This window comes from Papio anubis, chromosome 6 (genome assembly GCF_008728515.1).
Source record: "Papio anubis isolate 15944 chromosome 6, Panubis1.0, whole genome shotgun sequence".
Taxonomy (NCBI): Eukaryota; Metazoa; Chordata; class Mammalia; order Primates; family Cercopithecidae; genus Papio; species Papio anubis.
Window position 1 is genome coordinate 24,511,311 of NC_044981.1, and position 18,096 is coordinate 24,529,406.

At 43.4% G+C, this 18,096-nt stretch overlaps 1 protein-coding gene across 1 annotated transcript in view; it reads left to right on the forward strand.

The window, feature by feature from the left end:
- The window catches only part of ALDH5A1 (aldehyde dehydrogenase 5 family member A1), a 36,009-nt gene extending 18,140 nt beyond the window's left edge, over positions 1-17,869 (forward strand). Inside the window, exons 6-10 of the mRNA XM_003897123.4 lie at positions 1,218-1,361; positions 3,875-4,033; positions 8,993-9,162; positions 13,056-13,114; positions 14,453-17,869. Of these exons, the coding sequence (XP_003897172.2) occupies positions 1,218-1,361; positions 3,875-4,033; positions 8,993-9,162; positions 13,056-13,114; positions 14,453-14,658 (738 nt within the window). The 3' untranslated portion in view covers positions 14,659-17,869. The remainder of the gene's footprint in view (positions 1-1,217; positions 1,362-3,874; positions 4,034-8,992; positions 9,163-13,055; positions 13,115-14,452) is intronic.
- Positions 17,870-18,096: the final 227 nt, after the last annotated feature.

An 18,096-nucleotide genomic window follows, 5' to 3' on the forward strand; every position in this document is an offset into this window, starting at 1 on the left:
ATGTCCAACAGATGGGGTCTGAATAAATAAATTACAGAATAGCCATGCAGTAGAATATGATGTACGCATCTAAAGGAATGTTCTAGGCCAGGCACAGTGGCTCACGCCTATAATCCCAGCACTTTGGGAGGCTGAGGCAGACAGATCACTTGAGGTCAGGAGTTTAAGACCAGCCTGGCCAACATGGCAAAACCCCATCTCTACTAAAAATACAAAAATTAGCCAAGTGTGGTGGCACATGTCTGTAATCCCAGCACTCAAGAGGCTGAGGCAGAAGAATCGCTTGAACCCAGAAGATGGAGGTTGCAGTAACTGGAGATTGCACAACTGCACTACAGCCTAGGCAACAGAGCGAGACTGCATCTTGATGATAATAATAATAAATAGACAAAGTTCCAGAAACATATGTGCTGACATAAGAGGATCTTCACATTATAGTGTTACATTAAAGGAGCAAGGTATAAAATGTTATGAAAATTTTAAGACAGACGTCCCAAATATGTGATTCATTAGGACGATAAAGCAGGTTACAAAACTGTATAATTATATAATTATACCATCCTGTTTTTTTTTTTTTTTAGATGTACATGTACATGAACCTGCATGGCTAAATTCTAAATGGATGTACTTTAAAATGTTATCAGTGTAAGCTATGGATTGTGGGATTCTAGGTGATTTTATTACCTTATCTCTATGATTTTTAAGCCCATCATATAATTGTTTTGGATAGATAATACGCTTACTTATATGGTTCGAAAATTAAGACAGTCTTAATGTTTACCATGACAAGTCTCACCCTCACCCCAACGCTGACTCCCTCCCTCTTTCTATAAGTAATGACTTTTTGTGTCTTGTCATCTCAGCGTTTATTTTACTAACTTATTTATTTATTTAATTTTTGAAATGGAGTCTCACTATGTTGCCCAGGCTGGTCTGGAACCCCTGACCTCAAGTAATCCTCCCACTTCAGCCTCTTAAAGTGCTGAGATTACAGGTGCACACTACCACACCCAGCCTCTTCCCAGTGTTTCTTTATCAAATACAAGCAAATGTAAATACATATTCTCATTTCTCCCTTTTCTTATGCAAAGAGTTATCCCATGTACACCACTGTGCACCTTGCTTTTTTCACCGTTTGGTAATTTTTTTAAACAAAGGCTTATAACAATCCTGGTAGTGGATTTCTGTGCTCACAGCATTCTCTCCTCTGCTCACAGATCCTGTTGCACCATGCAGCAAACTCTGTGAAAAGGGTCTCCATGGAGCTGGGAGGCCTTGCTCCATTTATAGTATTTGACAGTGCCAACGTGGACCAGGCTGTAGCAGGGGCCCTGGCATCTAAATTTAGGAACACTGGACAGGTGAGTCCTGAAGAGTATTTCAGGTTGTGTGTGTGTGCCTGTGTGTGTGTGTGTGTGTGTGTGTGTGTGTGTGTTACAAAGATCCCACCACCTCTACTGCCTTAAATCCCAGAAGGAAACTACTTTTGGGTTCCTTCCACTATTCATTCTTTATTCATTGACTCTGTCAGCAAATATTTAGTATATGCCTGACTTTTTTTTTTTTTTTTTTTTTTTTTTTTTTTTTTTTACCAGGGACTATACTAGACTCAGAGGGGCCCCCCCAAAATAAGTTGCAGTCCCTGGCTTCAAAGAATTTTCTGAACAGCAGTTGTCCTTTAGTCAAATTGTTCTCTGTTTTCTTCTTTCCCCTACCCTTTTAATCTGGTTATTTTTATAGTTTTCTTTCATTGATCTCTTTTCTACTGAACGGATATAATCATCTCAGACACAGAACAGCCTTGAACAATTGGGGTCTCTGAGGCCAAGGGAAAGAAAGTAAGAAAATGTTGAGGAGGGTGGTGGCTGGAAAAACTCAAACCCCTGCTGCCTGCTATGACCCAGTGGGGCCTCGCTGTCCCGAGATGGAGGGAGCATCAGAGGTGCCCTGTACAGGGCACAGGCCCACGCCAGCAGTGTTTTGGAGGAGTAACGGGGCTGTCCTGGGAGACCAGAGGCCTGAGCTCATGTCTTCCTAGGAAATCCTGGAATATTTGATCTGTCAGGGACTTTCACAGTTATCAGCTCTACAAACGTTGCATTTTACAGATGAGGAAATGAAACTCTAGAAGGAAAAAGTGACTTGAGATCAGACATATTCGGGCCACAGTGTCAGATCTGCTGAGGAGCTGGGACTCTGAGCCAAGGATCCTGTCTTCCAGTTCTATCCAAGCTGCTGCCAGGATCCTGCCTTCTTAAATATTCTTAAGCATTTCATCTTAAAAGTACCATCAATATGTAATTTTAAGTGCATTCTAGAAACAGAGTAAATATCCCCGAAAGGCTATATTGTAAAAAACTATGAAATGTTGTGTGATATTCTCTATCAAATAATTTTCATCCTTGCTTTGGCCTTTGGTAATTAAGTTTTTCCCTTCCACATAACCTGAATAAGCTTGGTTTGGTCAGAAATAGGTATATTTTCCTTCATAAACACAAAATGTTACCATCAGTAACACTATAAGGCTACAACTTGGGGACAGGTATGGTGGCTTATAACTGTAATCCCAGCATTTTGGGAGGCCAAGGCAGGAGGATCACTTGAGCCCAGGAGTTGGAGATCAGCCTGGGCAACAGAGTGAGACTGTCTCTACATTTTTATTTTTCATTTTATTTATTTATTTATTTATTTATTTATTTATTTATTTATTTTGCAACAGAGTCTCACTCTATTGCCCAGGCTGGAGTGCAGTGGCGTGATGTCAGCTCACTGCAACCTCCACCTCCCAGGTTCAAGAGATTTTCTTGCCTCAGCTTCCTGAGTAGCTGGGACTACAGCTAATTTTTGTATTTTTAGTAGAGACGGGTTTCACTATGTTGACCAGGCTAGTCTCGAACTCCTGACCTTACGTGATCCACCCACCTCGGCCTCCCAAAGTGCTGGGGTTACAGGCATGAGCCACTGCGCCCAGCCAAAAAAAATTTAAAAATTAGCTGGGGCCGGGCACGGTGGCTCAAGCCTATAATCCCAGCACTTTGGGAGGCGGATCACGAGGTCAGGAGATCAAGACCATCCTGGCTAACACGGTGAAATCCTGTCTCTACTAAAAAAATACAAAAAAACTAGCCAGGCGAAGTGGCGGGCGCCTGTAGTCCCAGCTACTCGGGAGGCTGAGGCAGGAGAATGGCATAAACCCAGGAGGCGGAGCTTGCAGTGAGCCAAGATTCGGCCACTGCACTCTAGCGTGGGCAACAGAGACTCCATCTCAAAAAAAAAAAAAAAAAAAAATTAGCTGGGCATGGTGGCGAGTGCTTATAGTCCCACCTACTTGGGAGGCTGAGGTAGAAGAATCACTTGAGCCCTGGAGGTCAAGGCTGCAGTGAACTCACCACTACTGCACTCCAGCCTGGGCGACAGAGCGAGACCCTGTCTCGGAAAAAGAAAAGACTATAAGTTGGTGTTGGTCCACATTCCTCTTAGCCTCTGCTGAGGTTGCAGCATCACAGTCTCCCAGGAGAACTGCAGATTCTTTTCCCACCCCCCAGGGAAACAAACAAAGGCATTTGAAAAAAACATGGATTGGGTGGCTTTTTTTTTTTCTTTTTTTGGTCTACAGGTACTTATTGCCAACTAATCACTGATGCATAGCAGCTGTGTAGCATAGCCACTGTGGAGGGAATTGGAGGGGAACATGCGCTGACTCAGTGCTTTTATCTTTGGGGCCAAGCCCACGTGAGGAGGAAAATGGCAGGTTGAACACATGGCAGCCACCGAGGGAAGTGTTTTCACAGAGAGGCGGTAGCAGCCACACATTCACTGGTCAGGTCTGCAGCTTCTGACAGACTGTGCGGGTTTGTTTTTGTCTCCTGTCCAGACTTGTGTTTGCTCAAACCGATTCTTGGTGCAAAGGGGCATCCACGATGCCTTTGTGAAGGCATTTGCTGAGGCCATGAAGAAGAACCTGCACGTAGGTAATGGATTTGAGGAAGGAACTACTCAGGGCCCATTGATTAATGAAAAAGCAGTAGAAAAGGTAAGTATACTATATTACTTGTGAAAGTAAATTTCATGGTTTCCATATCAAAAGCTTAATCAGCAAAAACACTTTGGCTGGGAGGTGGAGATAGAAAGGGATTGGTTGACAGAATATTAGAGCTAGACAGAAGGAATGAGCTCTGGTGTTCTATAGCACTGTAGGGTGACTGTAATTAGCAACAATGTCTTGTATATTTTCAAATAGCTATTATTCGAAGAGTGGATCTTGAACGTTCCAAGTACAGAGAAATGATTGATGTTTGAGGTGACAGATGTGCTAACTACCCTGATTAGAGTATAGAGTATGAGAGATCTACATCTATACATGGAATAGAATGGAATTTTCAACTATGTTTTCACACAAAAGCCGCAAAGGTTAAAATCAAAAAATTAATAATAGCTAAAAAAAATTATGTTAAAAGGCAAAAAAAAAATGAAAACAAAAAAGTCATTTTGGTAAAGTGCCCGGCAAGCCTATTTTGTAAACAATGAGAAACCTGAGAAAAGTGAATTCTGCCTACCAGTTACATGAATCGGGGGGGCGTCATCTGCTCATGAGCTGCTCTAGCCCTGCCATTGCACCAAGTCCCCATGCGTTCTGTCGCTGTAGGTCTTTACTGCCCTCCCTAAATTTTGTTATAGTGATGACAATTCTGCCCCTCACTGCCTCAGCAATTAGGATCTCGAGACAAAGTTCGTTCCTCTGTTGGAACACCTATGGAATGGAAGACTGGCTTTGTTTGCAGATGGTTTGCATTTCAGCTGTAATCCTGACGTTGTCCTGTTCTTTCTTCTCTTGATGACAAAATCCCTGTCGAGAACAGTCCTTGATGAAACTATCCTAGCCAGGGGTGCAGAATCACAGATGCCATGTTCAGGATTTAGAGACAGTGAAGGGAAACTGCTTTTAGGAAAGATTTGTTTGTTTAAAAAAATGTTATAATCCATACTACTAGCTCTATGAAACTTCTCTCCTTATTCTGCTGTTTAAAAAAATTCATTTTGGAGTCACAAGGAAGTTTCTTGTAGTATCAAACATCCAGTATTTTTTTTTTTTTTTTGAGATGGAGTCTCACTCTGTTGCCCAGGCTAGAGTACGGTGGTGCAGTCTTGACTCAGTGCACCTCTGCCCCACTGGGTTCGATCAATTCTCCTGCCCCAGCCTCCCGAGTAACTGGGATTACAGGCACCCGCCACCACGTCTGGCTAATTTTTATATTTTTAGTAGAGCCGGGGTTTCACCACGTTGGCCAGGCTGCTCTCAAACTCCTGACCTCAGGTGATCCACCTGCCTCGGCCCCCCAAAGTGCTGGGATTACAGGCGTGAGCCACCGCACCTGCCCAGAAATGGTTTTAATGGAATATTTCAAATCAGGAAGACAATAGAAGCTGAAGACTGTGTGTGGGAAAGAAGGGAGGAGAGATGGCCAGAGGGAGACACACAGTGGAGGCACAGCCAGCCCCTGGGTGCAACTGAAGAACCAGAAGCAAGTGAGAGCCAAGTCAGTACTCATCATGGGAAGCACAGCCCGACCAATGTTCCTCAACCTCCTCAGAGCCTGAGAGCCAAGCCCTGACTCCATGGCTGCCCCCACCCCGTGGGCAGTCAACTCAGCTGAACCCACCTCCATTGCCTTGGGAAACCCAGGGAAGCATCGAGGTTTGACCGAGCTCTGATAAATTTCTAGTTACTGTCTTGGGATTACTCTAGATAAAGAAAATACATTAAAATTTACATTGGAACCACCTGCATTTTAGAGGTGACTTTGGACCTTGGGGAAAAACCAGGGGTATTCACTTGTCAAGTGAAGGCAGTTTGGGTCTAGGCCAGCTATGGTTCAAGTCCTAGAGTGGTGGTCCTTAACTCACACCATGCCTTTATCAACTACAGTTGCCTGGGACCCATCCAAGAAGACTGAGTGTTAATTTATGTGTAGTAGGCCTAGACATTGGCATTTTCTAAGTGCCCCAGGATGATGCTAGTTTGCAGCCAGGTTGGGAAACCACTCTGTCTTAGAGATTTTTTCCCCAAAGGGAAGACACACATTGTCCTCCAGATGGTGCTGTATGCCAGGACTTCAGACAAACCAACCCCAAAATTTCTTTTTCGCTGGAGAGAAATTTGGTGGAAACCACCTTGTTTAAAAACAATTCAGTGTTGGCTTTAGTGTACATACTGTCATAGAGTGGGTTCCAGGAAAAAAACACTGCACCTCACATTAATATGACAAGAAAAGGGCAGAGCAGATTATACTTGGGGATCAAGGGGGTAGACCCCTGTTAAGTAGAATTATTTTTAAAATATAAAATTCATAGAAAGTAAGTCATCCTAGCCAATGGGGATTAGTTGCAGGTGATGCACTATGAGAGCACTGCAGCGGGGGCATGGATTTTCGAAGACAGAATGCATTCACACCTGTATTTACCTTCCTGAAACTCTATAGAAAATTCAGCTGAGGGCCAGGTGTGGTGGCTCATGCCTATAATCCCAGCATTTGGGAAGCTGAAGTGGTGGGTCACTTAAGGTCAGGAGTTTGAGACCAGCCTGACCATCTCTAAAAAAAAAAAAAAAAAAAAAAAAAATTAGCCAGGCATGGTGGCAAGCACCTGTTGTCCCAGCTACTCAGGAGGCTGAGGCAAGATAATCTCTTGAACCCAGGAGGTGGAGGTTACAGTGAGCTGAGATCGCACCAGTGCACCCAGCCTGAGCAACAAAGTGAGACTGTCTCAGAAACAAAAGCAAAACAGAAAATTCAGGTGAAAAATGGAAGGGAAAACAATGCCAGTGAACCAAAGATTGTAATGAACTTCTGGAACTCAAAAGGGATTGTGTTAACAGAAGTCATAATAGATGGATCTACCCAGGGGAACCCTGCAGAGGAAATTGGTGCCATTTTAAATGACAGAGCCTTTCTAGAATTGGTGGCTGTAGAAAGTAGGAATAGGAAGAGGGGAGGAGATGAAGCTGGTTGATTCTACTTTTGCACAATTTTCTGGGTCATTCCCACCATCTCTCCCCACCACGACCACCACCAAGACACACAAGACAGCAGAGACATTTGTTCTGGGCAGGACAGTTTTTCTGAAGAAATATAGTAGGTATCTAGGCGGACTACAGCTTCAAGAACGAGGCTAGGTACATCAGGATAGGGCTTTCCCGACTTTGCCTTTTGGGGAAGGGAGCTGCCCTTATGTGAAGCCTGCACGTTAGAATAAACCCAAGCTTAAAACAGCAAACACCACTCATGCCACACATCCCCAAATTGATCAACCCAGTCCTTGTGTGTGTGTGTCCCCCAAACACACTGCTGGAGCTGAGAAGCAGCCGACCAGGTTAGTTTCGACAACTCAGTCCTTCATTCAGAAAGATGAACAACCAAGGATCATGATGGGGAAACCATCAGCACATAAGAGGAAAGGTCAGGAAAAACAAACGGAACAGTCCCTGAAGGCAGCAGATAAATTAGGGAACTAGAAGGAAATTTTCTAAGAATCTCATAGTGTCCTGCAAGAGTTTTGAGAAGATAGTGCATCTGTAAACTGCTAATAAGAAATACGTTCTAGGAAATGAAGCAATGAAAACAAGAGTCTGTAGAAATTACATACTTGCCTGTCACAAGCTTCAGTAGCTGAAGGTAGACGATAAAATTTAGGATATCTTATGGAGTTTAAAGCAAACAATAGAGAGGCCAAAAATATAATAGAAATGCCAAAAAAAAAAAAAAAAATCAGAACTAATCTGAACTCCTACTAATACCTGTCCAGTAGTAGGAGTTCTAGAATGAAATAATTGGGAAGTTGGAGGAAGTGACATTACCAAGTCAATAATAGATGGAGACTTCGCAGAGTTAGGGGAAAATAATTATTCTGCAGATTGAAAGATTTCACTGATTACCAAGTAGGATGAATGAAAAATACATATATATATATTGCTAAAATTTTAGAATATCAGAGCATAGGAAATCCTAGGAGATTTCGGAGAGGAAAAGGCTATCAAGAGGAAAAAGGGTGAGAACCATTTTTGGCTCAAACTTCCTCAACAACACTAGAAGTGGAGAAGTGCACTCAAAGTTCTGAAGGAAAGTTATTTTGTATCAGAATTCTGTACTCAAGCAAATTATCAATCAGGTGGAGTACAAAACACCAGAAATGTGGTGTATGAAAATTCAGAAACTAGACTACATCCAGGGCATCTGTTTTAAAACAACTACTTGGCCAGGCCTGGTGGCTCACTCCTGTAATCCCAGCAGTTTGGGAGGCCAAGGTGGGTGGATCACGAGGTCAGGAGTTTGAGATCAGCCTGGCCAAGATGGTGAAACCCTGTCTCTTCTAAAAATACAAAAATTAGCCGGGCAAAAATTTCCTTCCAGGTCCCTAATTTATCTGCGGTGGCAGGTGCCTATAATCCTAGCTACTCGGGAGGCTGAGGCAGGAGAATCACTTGAACCTGGGAGGCGGAGGTTGCAGTGAGCTGAGATCACGAAACTGCACTCCAGCCTGGGTGACAGAGCAAGACTCCATATCAATCAATAAATAAACAAACAAACAAACAAACTACTTGAGGAGAATGTGTATATCAGAAAGCAACAAAAACTCAGTTCAGGAAAGAGGACAACATGGGATCCAAGAAGCTGGAAATAACCTCAGAACGCAATGAAAGCAAACGCCAGCAAACAGCTGAGCCACAGGCCTAGACAGAAGTGAAGATATATTAGACCATTCAACAAATAGGAAGATCAAACAGCTAGAAGATATCAAAGAGCAAGGATGAAGGTGGCACTCTTGCTTCTGAATCTGTGCAAATGTGGTTCCTTCTACAAAAGGAAACCAGCATACTTTATTGTTAACCTATATTTTTAAAAAAGATAACAGATAGAAGTAGTTAAAGTTTTCTGCAGTTTAAACATTCTGAAAGATTGTATCATGTAGAAAGCTTTTTTTCTTCCTCATCACGCAGGTGGAGAAACAGGTGAATGATGCCGTTTCTAAAGGTGCCACCATTGTGACAGGCGGAAAACGACACCATCTTGGAAAAAATTTCTTTGAGCCCACCCTGCTGAGCAATGTCACCCAGGACATGCTGTGCACTCATGAAGAGACTTTTGGTCCTCTGGCACCAGTTATCAAGTAAGGTTCTCCAGCCAGCGGGGAGATGGGAGGAAGAATAGAAGAGAATGGGAAACCCTGAAAGAGATTCCCGGGCTGCTTTGAGGGCTGGCCAGGAGGCAGACAGTTGTATTGAGTCCATTGAAGAGCAGAGTGCAATTTATGTTTTTTTTAAAAACTCATAACTTATTTGGACCACAAAATTTATTAAATTCTCTTTTTTTTTTTTTTTTTTTTTTTGAGATAGAGTTTCGCTCTGTTGCCCAGGCTGCAGTGCAATGGTGTGATCTTGGCTCACTGCAACCTCTGCCTCCTTGGTTCAAGCAATTCTCCTGCCTCAGCCTCTAGAGTAGCTAGGACTATAGGCACCCGCCACCATACCAGGCTAATTTTTTGTATTTTTAGTAGAGACAGGATTTCACCATGTTGGCCAGGCTGGTCTCGAAAATCCTGACCTCAGGTAATCCTCCCGCCTCTGCCTCCCAAAGTGCTGGGATTACAGGTGTGAGCCACTGCACGTGGCCTCAAATTCTGGCCTCAAATTCTTTAATTTTCTTTTTCTTTCTGCTGAAGTAATTTTTCTTCTTTTCTTTTTTTTGAGACGGAGTCTTGCTCTGTCACCCAGGCTGGAGTGCAGTGGCATGATCTCAGCAATTCTCATGCTTCAGCCTCCCAAGTAGCTGGGACTCCAGGCACACACCACCATGCCTGGCTAATTTTTTGTAATGTAGTGGAGATGGCGTTTCACCATGTTGGCCAGGCTGGTGTTGAATCCTGACCTCAAATGATCCACCCGCCTCGGCCTCTGAAAGTGTGGGATTACAGGCATGAACCACTGTGCCCAGACCTGAACTCGTTTTTCTCCTTAATATATTACACCTCAAAAGATTCTTTTATTGGCGTCCATAGGAAATGAACTTTCTGTGCCCTTTCGTGGTCTTTTATCTCCCATTCACAAGTAGATAGTCATTTACCCGGATAAAATTCTAGGTTCAACCCTTTGGAGATATTAATCTTTTATGTACTTTTTTTTTTTTTTGAGATGGAGTCTAACTCTGTCATCTAGGCTGAGTGCAGTGGCGCAATCTTGGCTTACTGCAACCTCCACCTCCTGGGTTCAAGCAATTCTCTTGCCTCAGCCTCCTGAGTAGCTGGGACTACAGGCATACGCCACCACACCCGGCTAATTTTTATATTTTTAGTAGAGAAAGGGTTTCACCATGTTGGCCAGGCTGGCCTCGAACTCCTGGCCTCAAATGATCCAACTGCCTCAGCCTCCCAAAGTGCCGGGATTACAGGTGTGAGTCACCATGCCTGGCCTCTGTCTACTTTTATCCAGGGTTGTTGCCAAGAAATCTGATTCTTGCTTCTTTGAAAGGCATCTAGTTTTTCTCTTTAGAAACGTTTAGAATTTCTCTAGATCTTTGATGTTCTTAAATTTTACTATCTGGTGTGGCACACAGTGAGGTTTTTCAGTTGAGGTCCGAATATCTTTATTATGGTTTTTTGTTTTGGCTTGGTTTTTTTGTTTGTTTGTTTGTTTTTAGATGGAGTCTCGCTCTCTCACCCAAGCTGGTGTGCAATGGTGCAATCCCAGCTCAGTGTAACCTCTGCTTCCTGGGTTCAAGTGATTCTCCTGTCTCAGCCTCCTGAGTGGCTGGGATTACAGGCGCCCACCACCAGGCCCTGCTAATTTTCATGTTTTTAGTAGAGACGGGGTTTCACCATGTTGGCTAGGATGGTCTCAAACTCCTGACCTCACGTGATCCACCCGCCTCAGCATCCCAAAGGGCTGGGAATACAGGCATGAACCACCGTGCCTGGCTCATTAATATCTAACAGGTTTGTTTAGGCCTGGGAAATTTTGGGTCATTATTTCTCCAGATATTCTTCTCCCTTTCATGTATCCTTTTCTAGCTTTCCAAGAAGTCTATTATTGTGATACTTCTACTTCTGTGCCCTATTTATCTTATCTCTTCATTCCTGGTGCCTTCTGCAAGTCCCTCCCCTCATGTGCCAGCATATTAATGCATTCTTCAGATACACTCATTCTGGCTTCCACCCCACCCACCAAGATCTTTATCTCAACAATTGTTTTTGCCATCCCTGATATCTCCAGTGGGTTCCTCCCCATAACTGATTCTTCCTGCTTCATTAATCTCCCTTACTTTGCTGTGGCTATTTATCCTTTTTTAAAAAAATTTTTATTCTCTTCCACCACAGGTTGTGCTGTTTTATCTTCTTAGTCTTGGAGCTCCTCAGATGTCTTGTAATTTTCCCTGTGATCTTTAACTCCTTGCACCATTGGCAGCATTGGCTTATAATATCTCCCGTGGGTTGTGGTAAAAAGCTTAGGCCTTGGTTTGTGCTCCTTCTCATACATTTGGAGGGCAAAGGGTTGAGCCTCGCGGAGGGCGCCTCTAGTGTTGAAATCCAGTCTCGGTGCCACTTCCCCACCCCAAGCATCCTTTCCCCTGGGGTATTTTGCAGTTCCCTCTGTTGGAATAGGTTGGGGAGAAGAGGGTGCTGGTGTTGCCGCTGCCTGCACTTGTTTCCCATGGCCGGTGTACCTGCTGGGCACGAGCCCTGGCTCACTGCCCCAAGCCAGCCCTGCCGCTTTTCTACCTGTAGCAATGTCCCATTGATCCAGGGACCCAGGTTTGTAGGCAGGATCACCTGGAACTCACAGGTGTGGAGGGAGATGCACAGCCCTGCCCTTGCCCCGCCCACCCCTGCATGGGTGGTCTCGAGCTCACTCTCACTTGAGGCCATCATTCTCCCCCAGGATCCAACCAATTTATTGGTCTCTAGAAATGTCTTGCATTTTTTGGTGCTAGTTGCCAATTGAGATTTTGTTGTTATTGTTGTTGGTTTTGACTATGATTCACTTTCTCTCTCCTCTGGTATGTCCAGCTTTGGGTTCACAGAGACAGCTGGCAGTTGGTGCTGTCTGTACCATCTTATCCAGGACCAGAAATCTTTCTTCTTATGTACTTCACTGGCCTTGTTACATCTTGCTTATGAAGTTTATTTTTATTCCACTATTGGGGAAATGGACCACTTGAAGAACATCCATCTTCTTTGTTTTAATAAAAACTTTTTACATGAAATGTGAACTGGACATTTTCACAGGAAATCAAAGGGAGGCATTGGTTGGGAATGCAGTTTGGAGTTGACTATGGTGTAGCTCTAGACTTTGCTACTTCATCCCTGTGTACCTTTGGACAAGTTGACTTTTCTGAGCTGGCTCTGCCTAGTCCCCCTTTACAAGCCCTGCAGAAAGACAGCTGGTTCCAACCGCTGGTAGATCTCTGAATTTAGAAATTGGGGTGCTTAGAACTTTTTGCCCCAGTTACAATTCTGGAACAACACAAAAATACCACTGACATCTTATTCCTGAAATACAATTTTAAAGAGATGGCCTGGGCTTTGGTGCATTCCTTCATTTCAGAGAGGAGGAGACTCCAAGCATCATGCCATTGTTAAGCAGTGGTGGAGAACACATTAGAACCTGGCCCCAACCCCTTCTGAATGTTTTCTTTCTGCTACATCAGGCTGGCTTCTAAAGTAGTTATTAGTGTTATATATTCTCAGTGGGTACCAAGAACAGTAATCCTTTTTTTTAAGGAATTTTGTTTGATGTTCTGGATATGCCACAGTTCCCTACATGTTGGTCTGCTTTTTTCTTGTTCTCTTAGGAAAGATGAAGCCAGTATTGATTTGAGCATGCTAGCCTTGATCGCTGAGTTATCTCGGGTAATGGTGCTGCTTTCTTCTGCAATCTGTTCTTGGATCTCTTTGCAAAACTCTGATTTACTCCTTGTGATTATTTGGGAAACAAATCAGAAGAAAAGAAAACTGGTTTCCTTTCCTCTCCCCCTTACATATTTTATGACCTATCTTACCTCTGGCAGGTTCGATACAGAGGAGGAGGCTATAGCAATCGCTAACGCCACTGACGTTGGGTTAGCAGGTAGGTGTTTGTCCTTGTTCAATACCAGTCATAATCATTTTTCTCCAGCTCATGCCAGGTTTACCTTTTAAACATCACCCTGGGTTATGAGACAGAAACTTCAATGAGGTATGTGTTTTGTTTCTTTCCAAGTGGCGGAATGGATTTGGATTTGTGCAAGGACATGTTCTTTCGCCTTGTCCCCATGATACACATTTGGGAACTCTCTAATTACAGCTGTGGGGCAGGGAGAGCTGCAGGCAGAAGAGAAGGTGCACATTATTCTGCTTTTCTAGGTGGAGAACTGCACACATCTCAAAGTCCCACGTTCTCAGAGGCTTAACCCCCAGAAATTCCAAGTGATTTTTTCTTCACTTTTGCCTGGCTCCTGTAAGCCTGAACAGAAGAGGAAGGGCATCAGCAAGGAGCGTCAGGGACAATGAAAGGAGTGAAGATGGTGCGTGCAGAGGTGCCTCACTGATGGCTACCATTCCTTTAGTTTGGAGATGGTCCAGGTGACCACCGTATGTACTCTATAACCCTGAGAAAATGATGTAATAGCATCCACAGCAAATGAAGTACTGCAGAAGATACAAAGACATATAAGATACCACTATAACTGTATAGAAGCTTCCCCTCTAGCTGTAAGAGAACTATTTATATGAAGAGGAATGATAAGCATGCTATGGGGTCCCTTAGAGTTATCATAAAGCTGGAGTAAGATGTGTGCATGAGGACTTTTATAACACTGAGTTCACCATTTGTCTCTTCCTTCTCGATGGGGTGATGGTGGAGGAAGACATACCCTGAACTAGGTCATAAATGATGGACAGAATTCTGGTTGTGCAGAAATTGGAGGGGAGAGATGCTGGGCAGAGGGTACCAAGGGAGTTCAGAAACAAAGTAAGAAAGGGTGAGGAGAATTTGACTGACAGGTTTGGAGAGGATGGTTGGTGACTGGAGTAATGGAAGGTGAAGCCAGAAATGTTGATTGAAACTACCTGGGGGGAAGAGGGTGTTGAATACCCACTAAGGATTTTAACCTTATTTTACAATCAGGAGTAATCAAAAGGCTTGGGCAAAAGTGTCATGTGGAAATCTAACAGGTGTGCAGGGTGGGTTGAATAGTAGAAAACAGGAAGAGGGTCTCGATAGGAGACAGTGAGAGTAGACTTGAAGCAAGAGGTGATTTTCAGAGGTTTTGAGATGAAAAAGTGGACAAGACCAACCAGGGACTTTATGTGGGAGCAGGGAAGACTCCAGGCCCAAGTGACTGGACAAAAAGTCATCAGTGGTGTCCTCATCTTTAGACATGATGTCTTTAATGTCTTGTCTAAATGCCTTTTATCCCTATGACAGGTTATTTTTACTCTCAAGACCCAGCCCAGATCTGGAGAGTGGCAGAGCAGCTGGAAGTGGGCATGGTTGGCGTCAACGAAGGATTGATTTCCTCCGTGGAGTGCCCTTTTGGTGGAGTGAAGCAGTCTGGCCTTGGGCGAGAGGGGTCCAAGTATGGCATTGATGAGTATCTGGAACTCAAGTATGTGTGTTATGGGGGCTTGTAGGATTCTTTGGTTCTTTAAAAAAAGTTAAAAGGAGACTTACCTACATATATAGGTACATGCCATCCATTATTTTAAATAAACTAATAGGTTTTCAGAATTGTGAATTTTTCAAAACTCATCCAGTCCTTGTAACCTTAAACAGATGCAAATCCTACCCCTGCCCTTAACCTAACTAGGGACCAATATATGCCACATGCCTGTGACTGCAGACTCCCGGAGAACCAGCACTGGGTTTACAGAATGAGGCCCTGGCTCCCCACCACAGCCCCGACTGCCTCAGAGCAGGCACAGCACGAGGCAGGCCCAGCCCCTTGGGCTGTCACAAAGACTTGATCACTGCCCAGGCAGTGACACAACCATCCCCAACGTCGCTACAGAACATGGGCCCAGAGCACCTTGAAGGAGACCCTTGACTGTGACTGGCAGGCAGGTGAGGGGCACAGCACCCCTCCCCGGCATCTGCCAGCTCGGCACTGAAGGCACCGAATGTGCTTCTAGAGGTGTTGTGGCAGAGGTTTGAGTGAACCCTCTTTCAAAGACAATAAATAGCACAGAATTGTCTGTGCTTCTGTGAGGCATGAAGAAGCACCTCTTCCTATTCCTGAACCATTTTTTAATTGACATCTTTATTGTCCTAAATTTACTGCTTAAAGAATTCTATTTTCATTTCTGTCCTGTTCACCACTTTGTTTCGTTTCCTTGAGGAAATGAGCTGAAGTGTAAAGCAAAGAATAGCAGAAGCAGCTTGGTAGGATGGAAGGCACGCAGTGGCGTGGCCTGGCTCCTTCCCCAAGTGGCCTTGTTGCCTTGTTGCCCTGGGTGTGTGTTGAGCACCTCCCATCCCATGCATACAGTGGAGATACCATACAGGCCTTACTTAGCTCCCTGCGATATTGTGAGCCAGAGAGAAAGTAAAAGCACTTCACAAAAAAATGAAAATTCTAAGGACATACAAGAGCCACTGTTACGAGCAGCACTGCCCAGCCCTTCCTTGCCTTCTGTCAGTGGCTTTGCCAAGATGGGAGGAGGCCAATGCCAACTTGCCCACCCCACCTGAGCCTGAGTAAGTGGCTGTCACCTGCAGCCTGTTCTTTCTGTCCTAGTGTGGTGCTGCTTCCTTACCTCCAAAAGAGCAAAAGCACTTTCACCACAGTCAGCCCAAAAGGGAAAGAATTTCTGTAATTGCCAATCCACTTTGTAGAAGAGGCATGAGCCCTTGAATTTCAGGCACCTTTTATCTAATAAGAGTTTTTATAGCTCATCATTCAAATAACACACACAAAAAAAGCCCCTATGACAGGCATTGCCTCTCACTTTGAAAGAAAGACTCTGTAATCTTAAACAGATGCAAATCCAATTAGGCGGCCAAGTAGGTGGAGATGAAGCGCCTTCCTTTCCCCATCTCTCTCTGTGTAGACTCCACTTACTTCTTGTGCTTATTCTGGGTTGTGGAAGGAAAATGTGAATGAAAGTAATGCTAGATGCAATTCCTCCTGAACCCCACCTAGGATTTAACATCCCTCATTGAGCCACTGGGAAGCTATGGTTGAGTAACTAAAGGTCTGGCAAGTCCCTGTGCACACAGGAAACTGCCTAGCATCTGGCCTGGGGTGTACTAGCCACATCCCCAAGGTCTCAAGGAGAAGGAAGAGCTGAAATTCTTCCTAGTGACACTGCCCTGGCCCTGTCAAGAATCACATACTCAGCATTTTGGCAGTTAATGTCTGCTCTTTATTTGTATAGTTTTTAGGTGGTTTTATATAACATTTTAATTACTTATGATTTAGATATATCCATTCTTTTTCTATTAAGAATATAAATGCTCCAACATTATTTTTTATAACTGGATTACCAATGCTGAGAAGTGTGCAGGAATACTTCTAAATAAATTTTTAACATTGTAAGCCAGTAGATTCTTTGGCTGGGTGGCACGTTTTGAGTCTTCTTGCATATTTGGCTCATGGGTTCATAAATTGAGGCCAGAGACTCATTGTATATCCTTGATTGATTTTCTAATTAAAGGAAATAGCTTATTGTTTAGTAAAATGGTCATTGGTTGTGGGAAGAAAGAGAAGTGTTTTTAACTGAACATTTTTGTTTTTAAATAAAGTAGCCATATGTAATGGGATTTTAAAAATATATACATTTTACAACACAGAGTAGAAAAGGACCATTAGATCAGGGGTTGGCAAACTATGGCCCACGAACCAAACCTGGCCTGGCACCTGTTTTTATATAACCCGTGAACTAGGAATGGTTTATATGTTTTCAAACGATTGGGCAGAAAATCAAAAGAAGAACAATATTTCATGGCACCTGAAAATTCTATGAAATTCAGATTTCAGTGTCCATAAATAAAATGTTATTAGAGCATAGCCACACCCATTCATTTATGATATGGTCTGGGACTGCTTTCTTGGCAGAGTTGAAGAGTCGGGACAGGGACAGTATAGCCTGCAAAATTTTAGGCTATTTTATAGCCTAAAGTATTTACTACTTGTCTCCTTAAAGAAAAAGTTTGCCAGCTCCTGATCTAGACCAAGAGGGAGATATTGACATTACTTGCATTTATCAGGCATTATTGCATTTTACTGAACACCTCCTGTGAAGAAAGTACTTTTCCAGCATTGCTACCATGAGTTCTCAGCAGGAACTTCCCAGCGATGATAATGTAGATGAAATTAGGCATATGACAAGATTCTATTGGCCTTGAAAAAACGGTTCTCCTTGAACTTCCTCCAGCTATGCAGGGATTCTCATTAAAGAGCTGATCTGCATCTGTTCATGCATTTTAGTAGCTTTTAAATATGATTTTATGTGAAGTGCCATTTCTTTATTCTACTAAAGAAACACAGCAGAAATAAAGATCAGAAGCAAATGTAAGCAAATCTGTTTTATTGTTAACTTCAATTAGGAACTTGAAATTGTGCCACATGACTTTTTCCTCTAAAAACTGGATCCTAGTGTTTTAATTACCTATGTGCAGCTATTTTAAATAGCATTTTACTTGAATGATATTTATGTTGTCATTGTTTCATGGTATACTTTGTGGGATAAAACTTGGGTATGAGTGTGCTAAGGAATTTATAAAGTTTTGCTTTTTTAAAACGTGGACATAACTCGTTTTTCTAGTTTTTGACAATTGTGTGTTTCAGTGTCTAGTCTGCAGACAGAGCTGTGTGTGCGATTAATAAATGCTGAATGAACAAAATTTCCTCTCCCTGTGTTAAGGTGTCTGGTTGTGCTTTTTCCCCCCTGCTTGGTGATCTTTTGAGTTTTTATTGGATGATATTAGACCAGTTCGCATTTGTGTAAATAGCACTCCCTCCCCAGAGAGCCGTAATCAGTGAGTGTCTTGGGGCAGGAGCCAGCATGTGAAATGATGTACCCTAGAACCCAGAGAAGGGCTTGTCCATGGTACGTGCTCATAGAATGTTT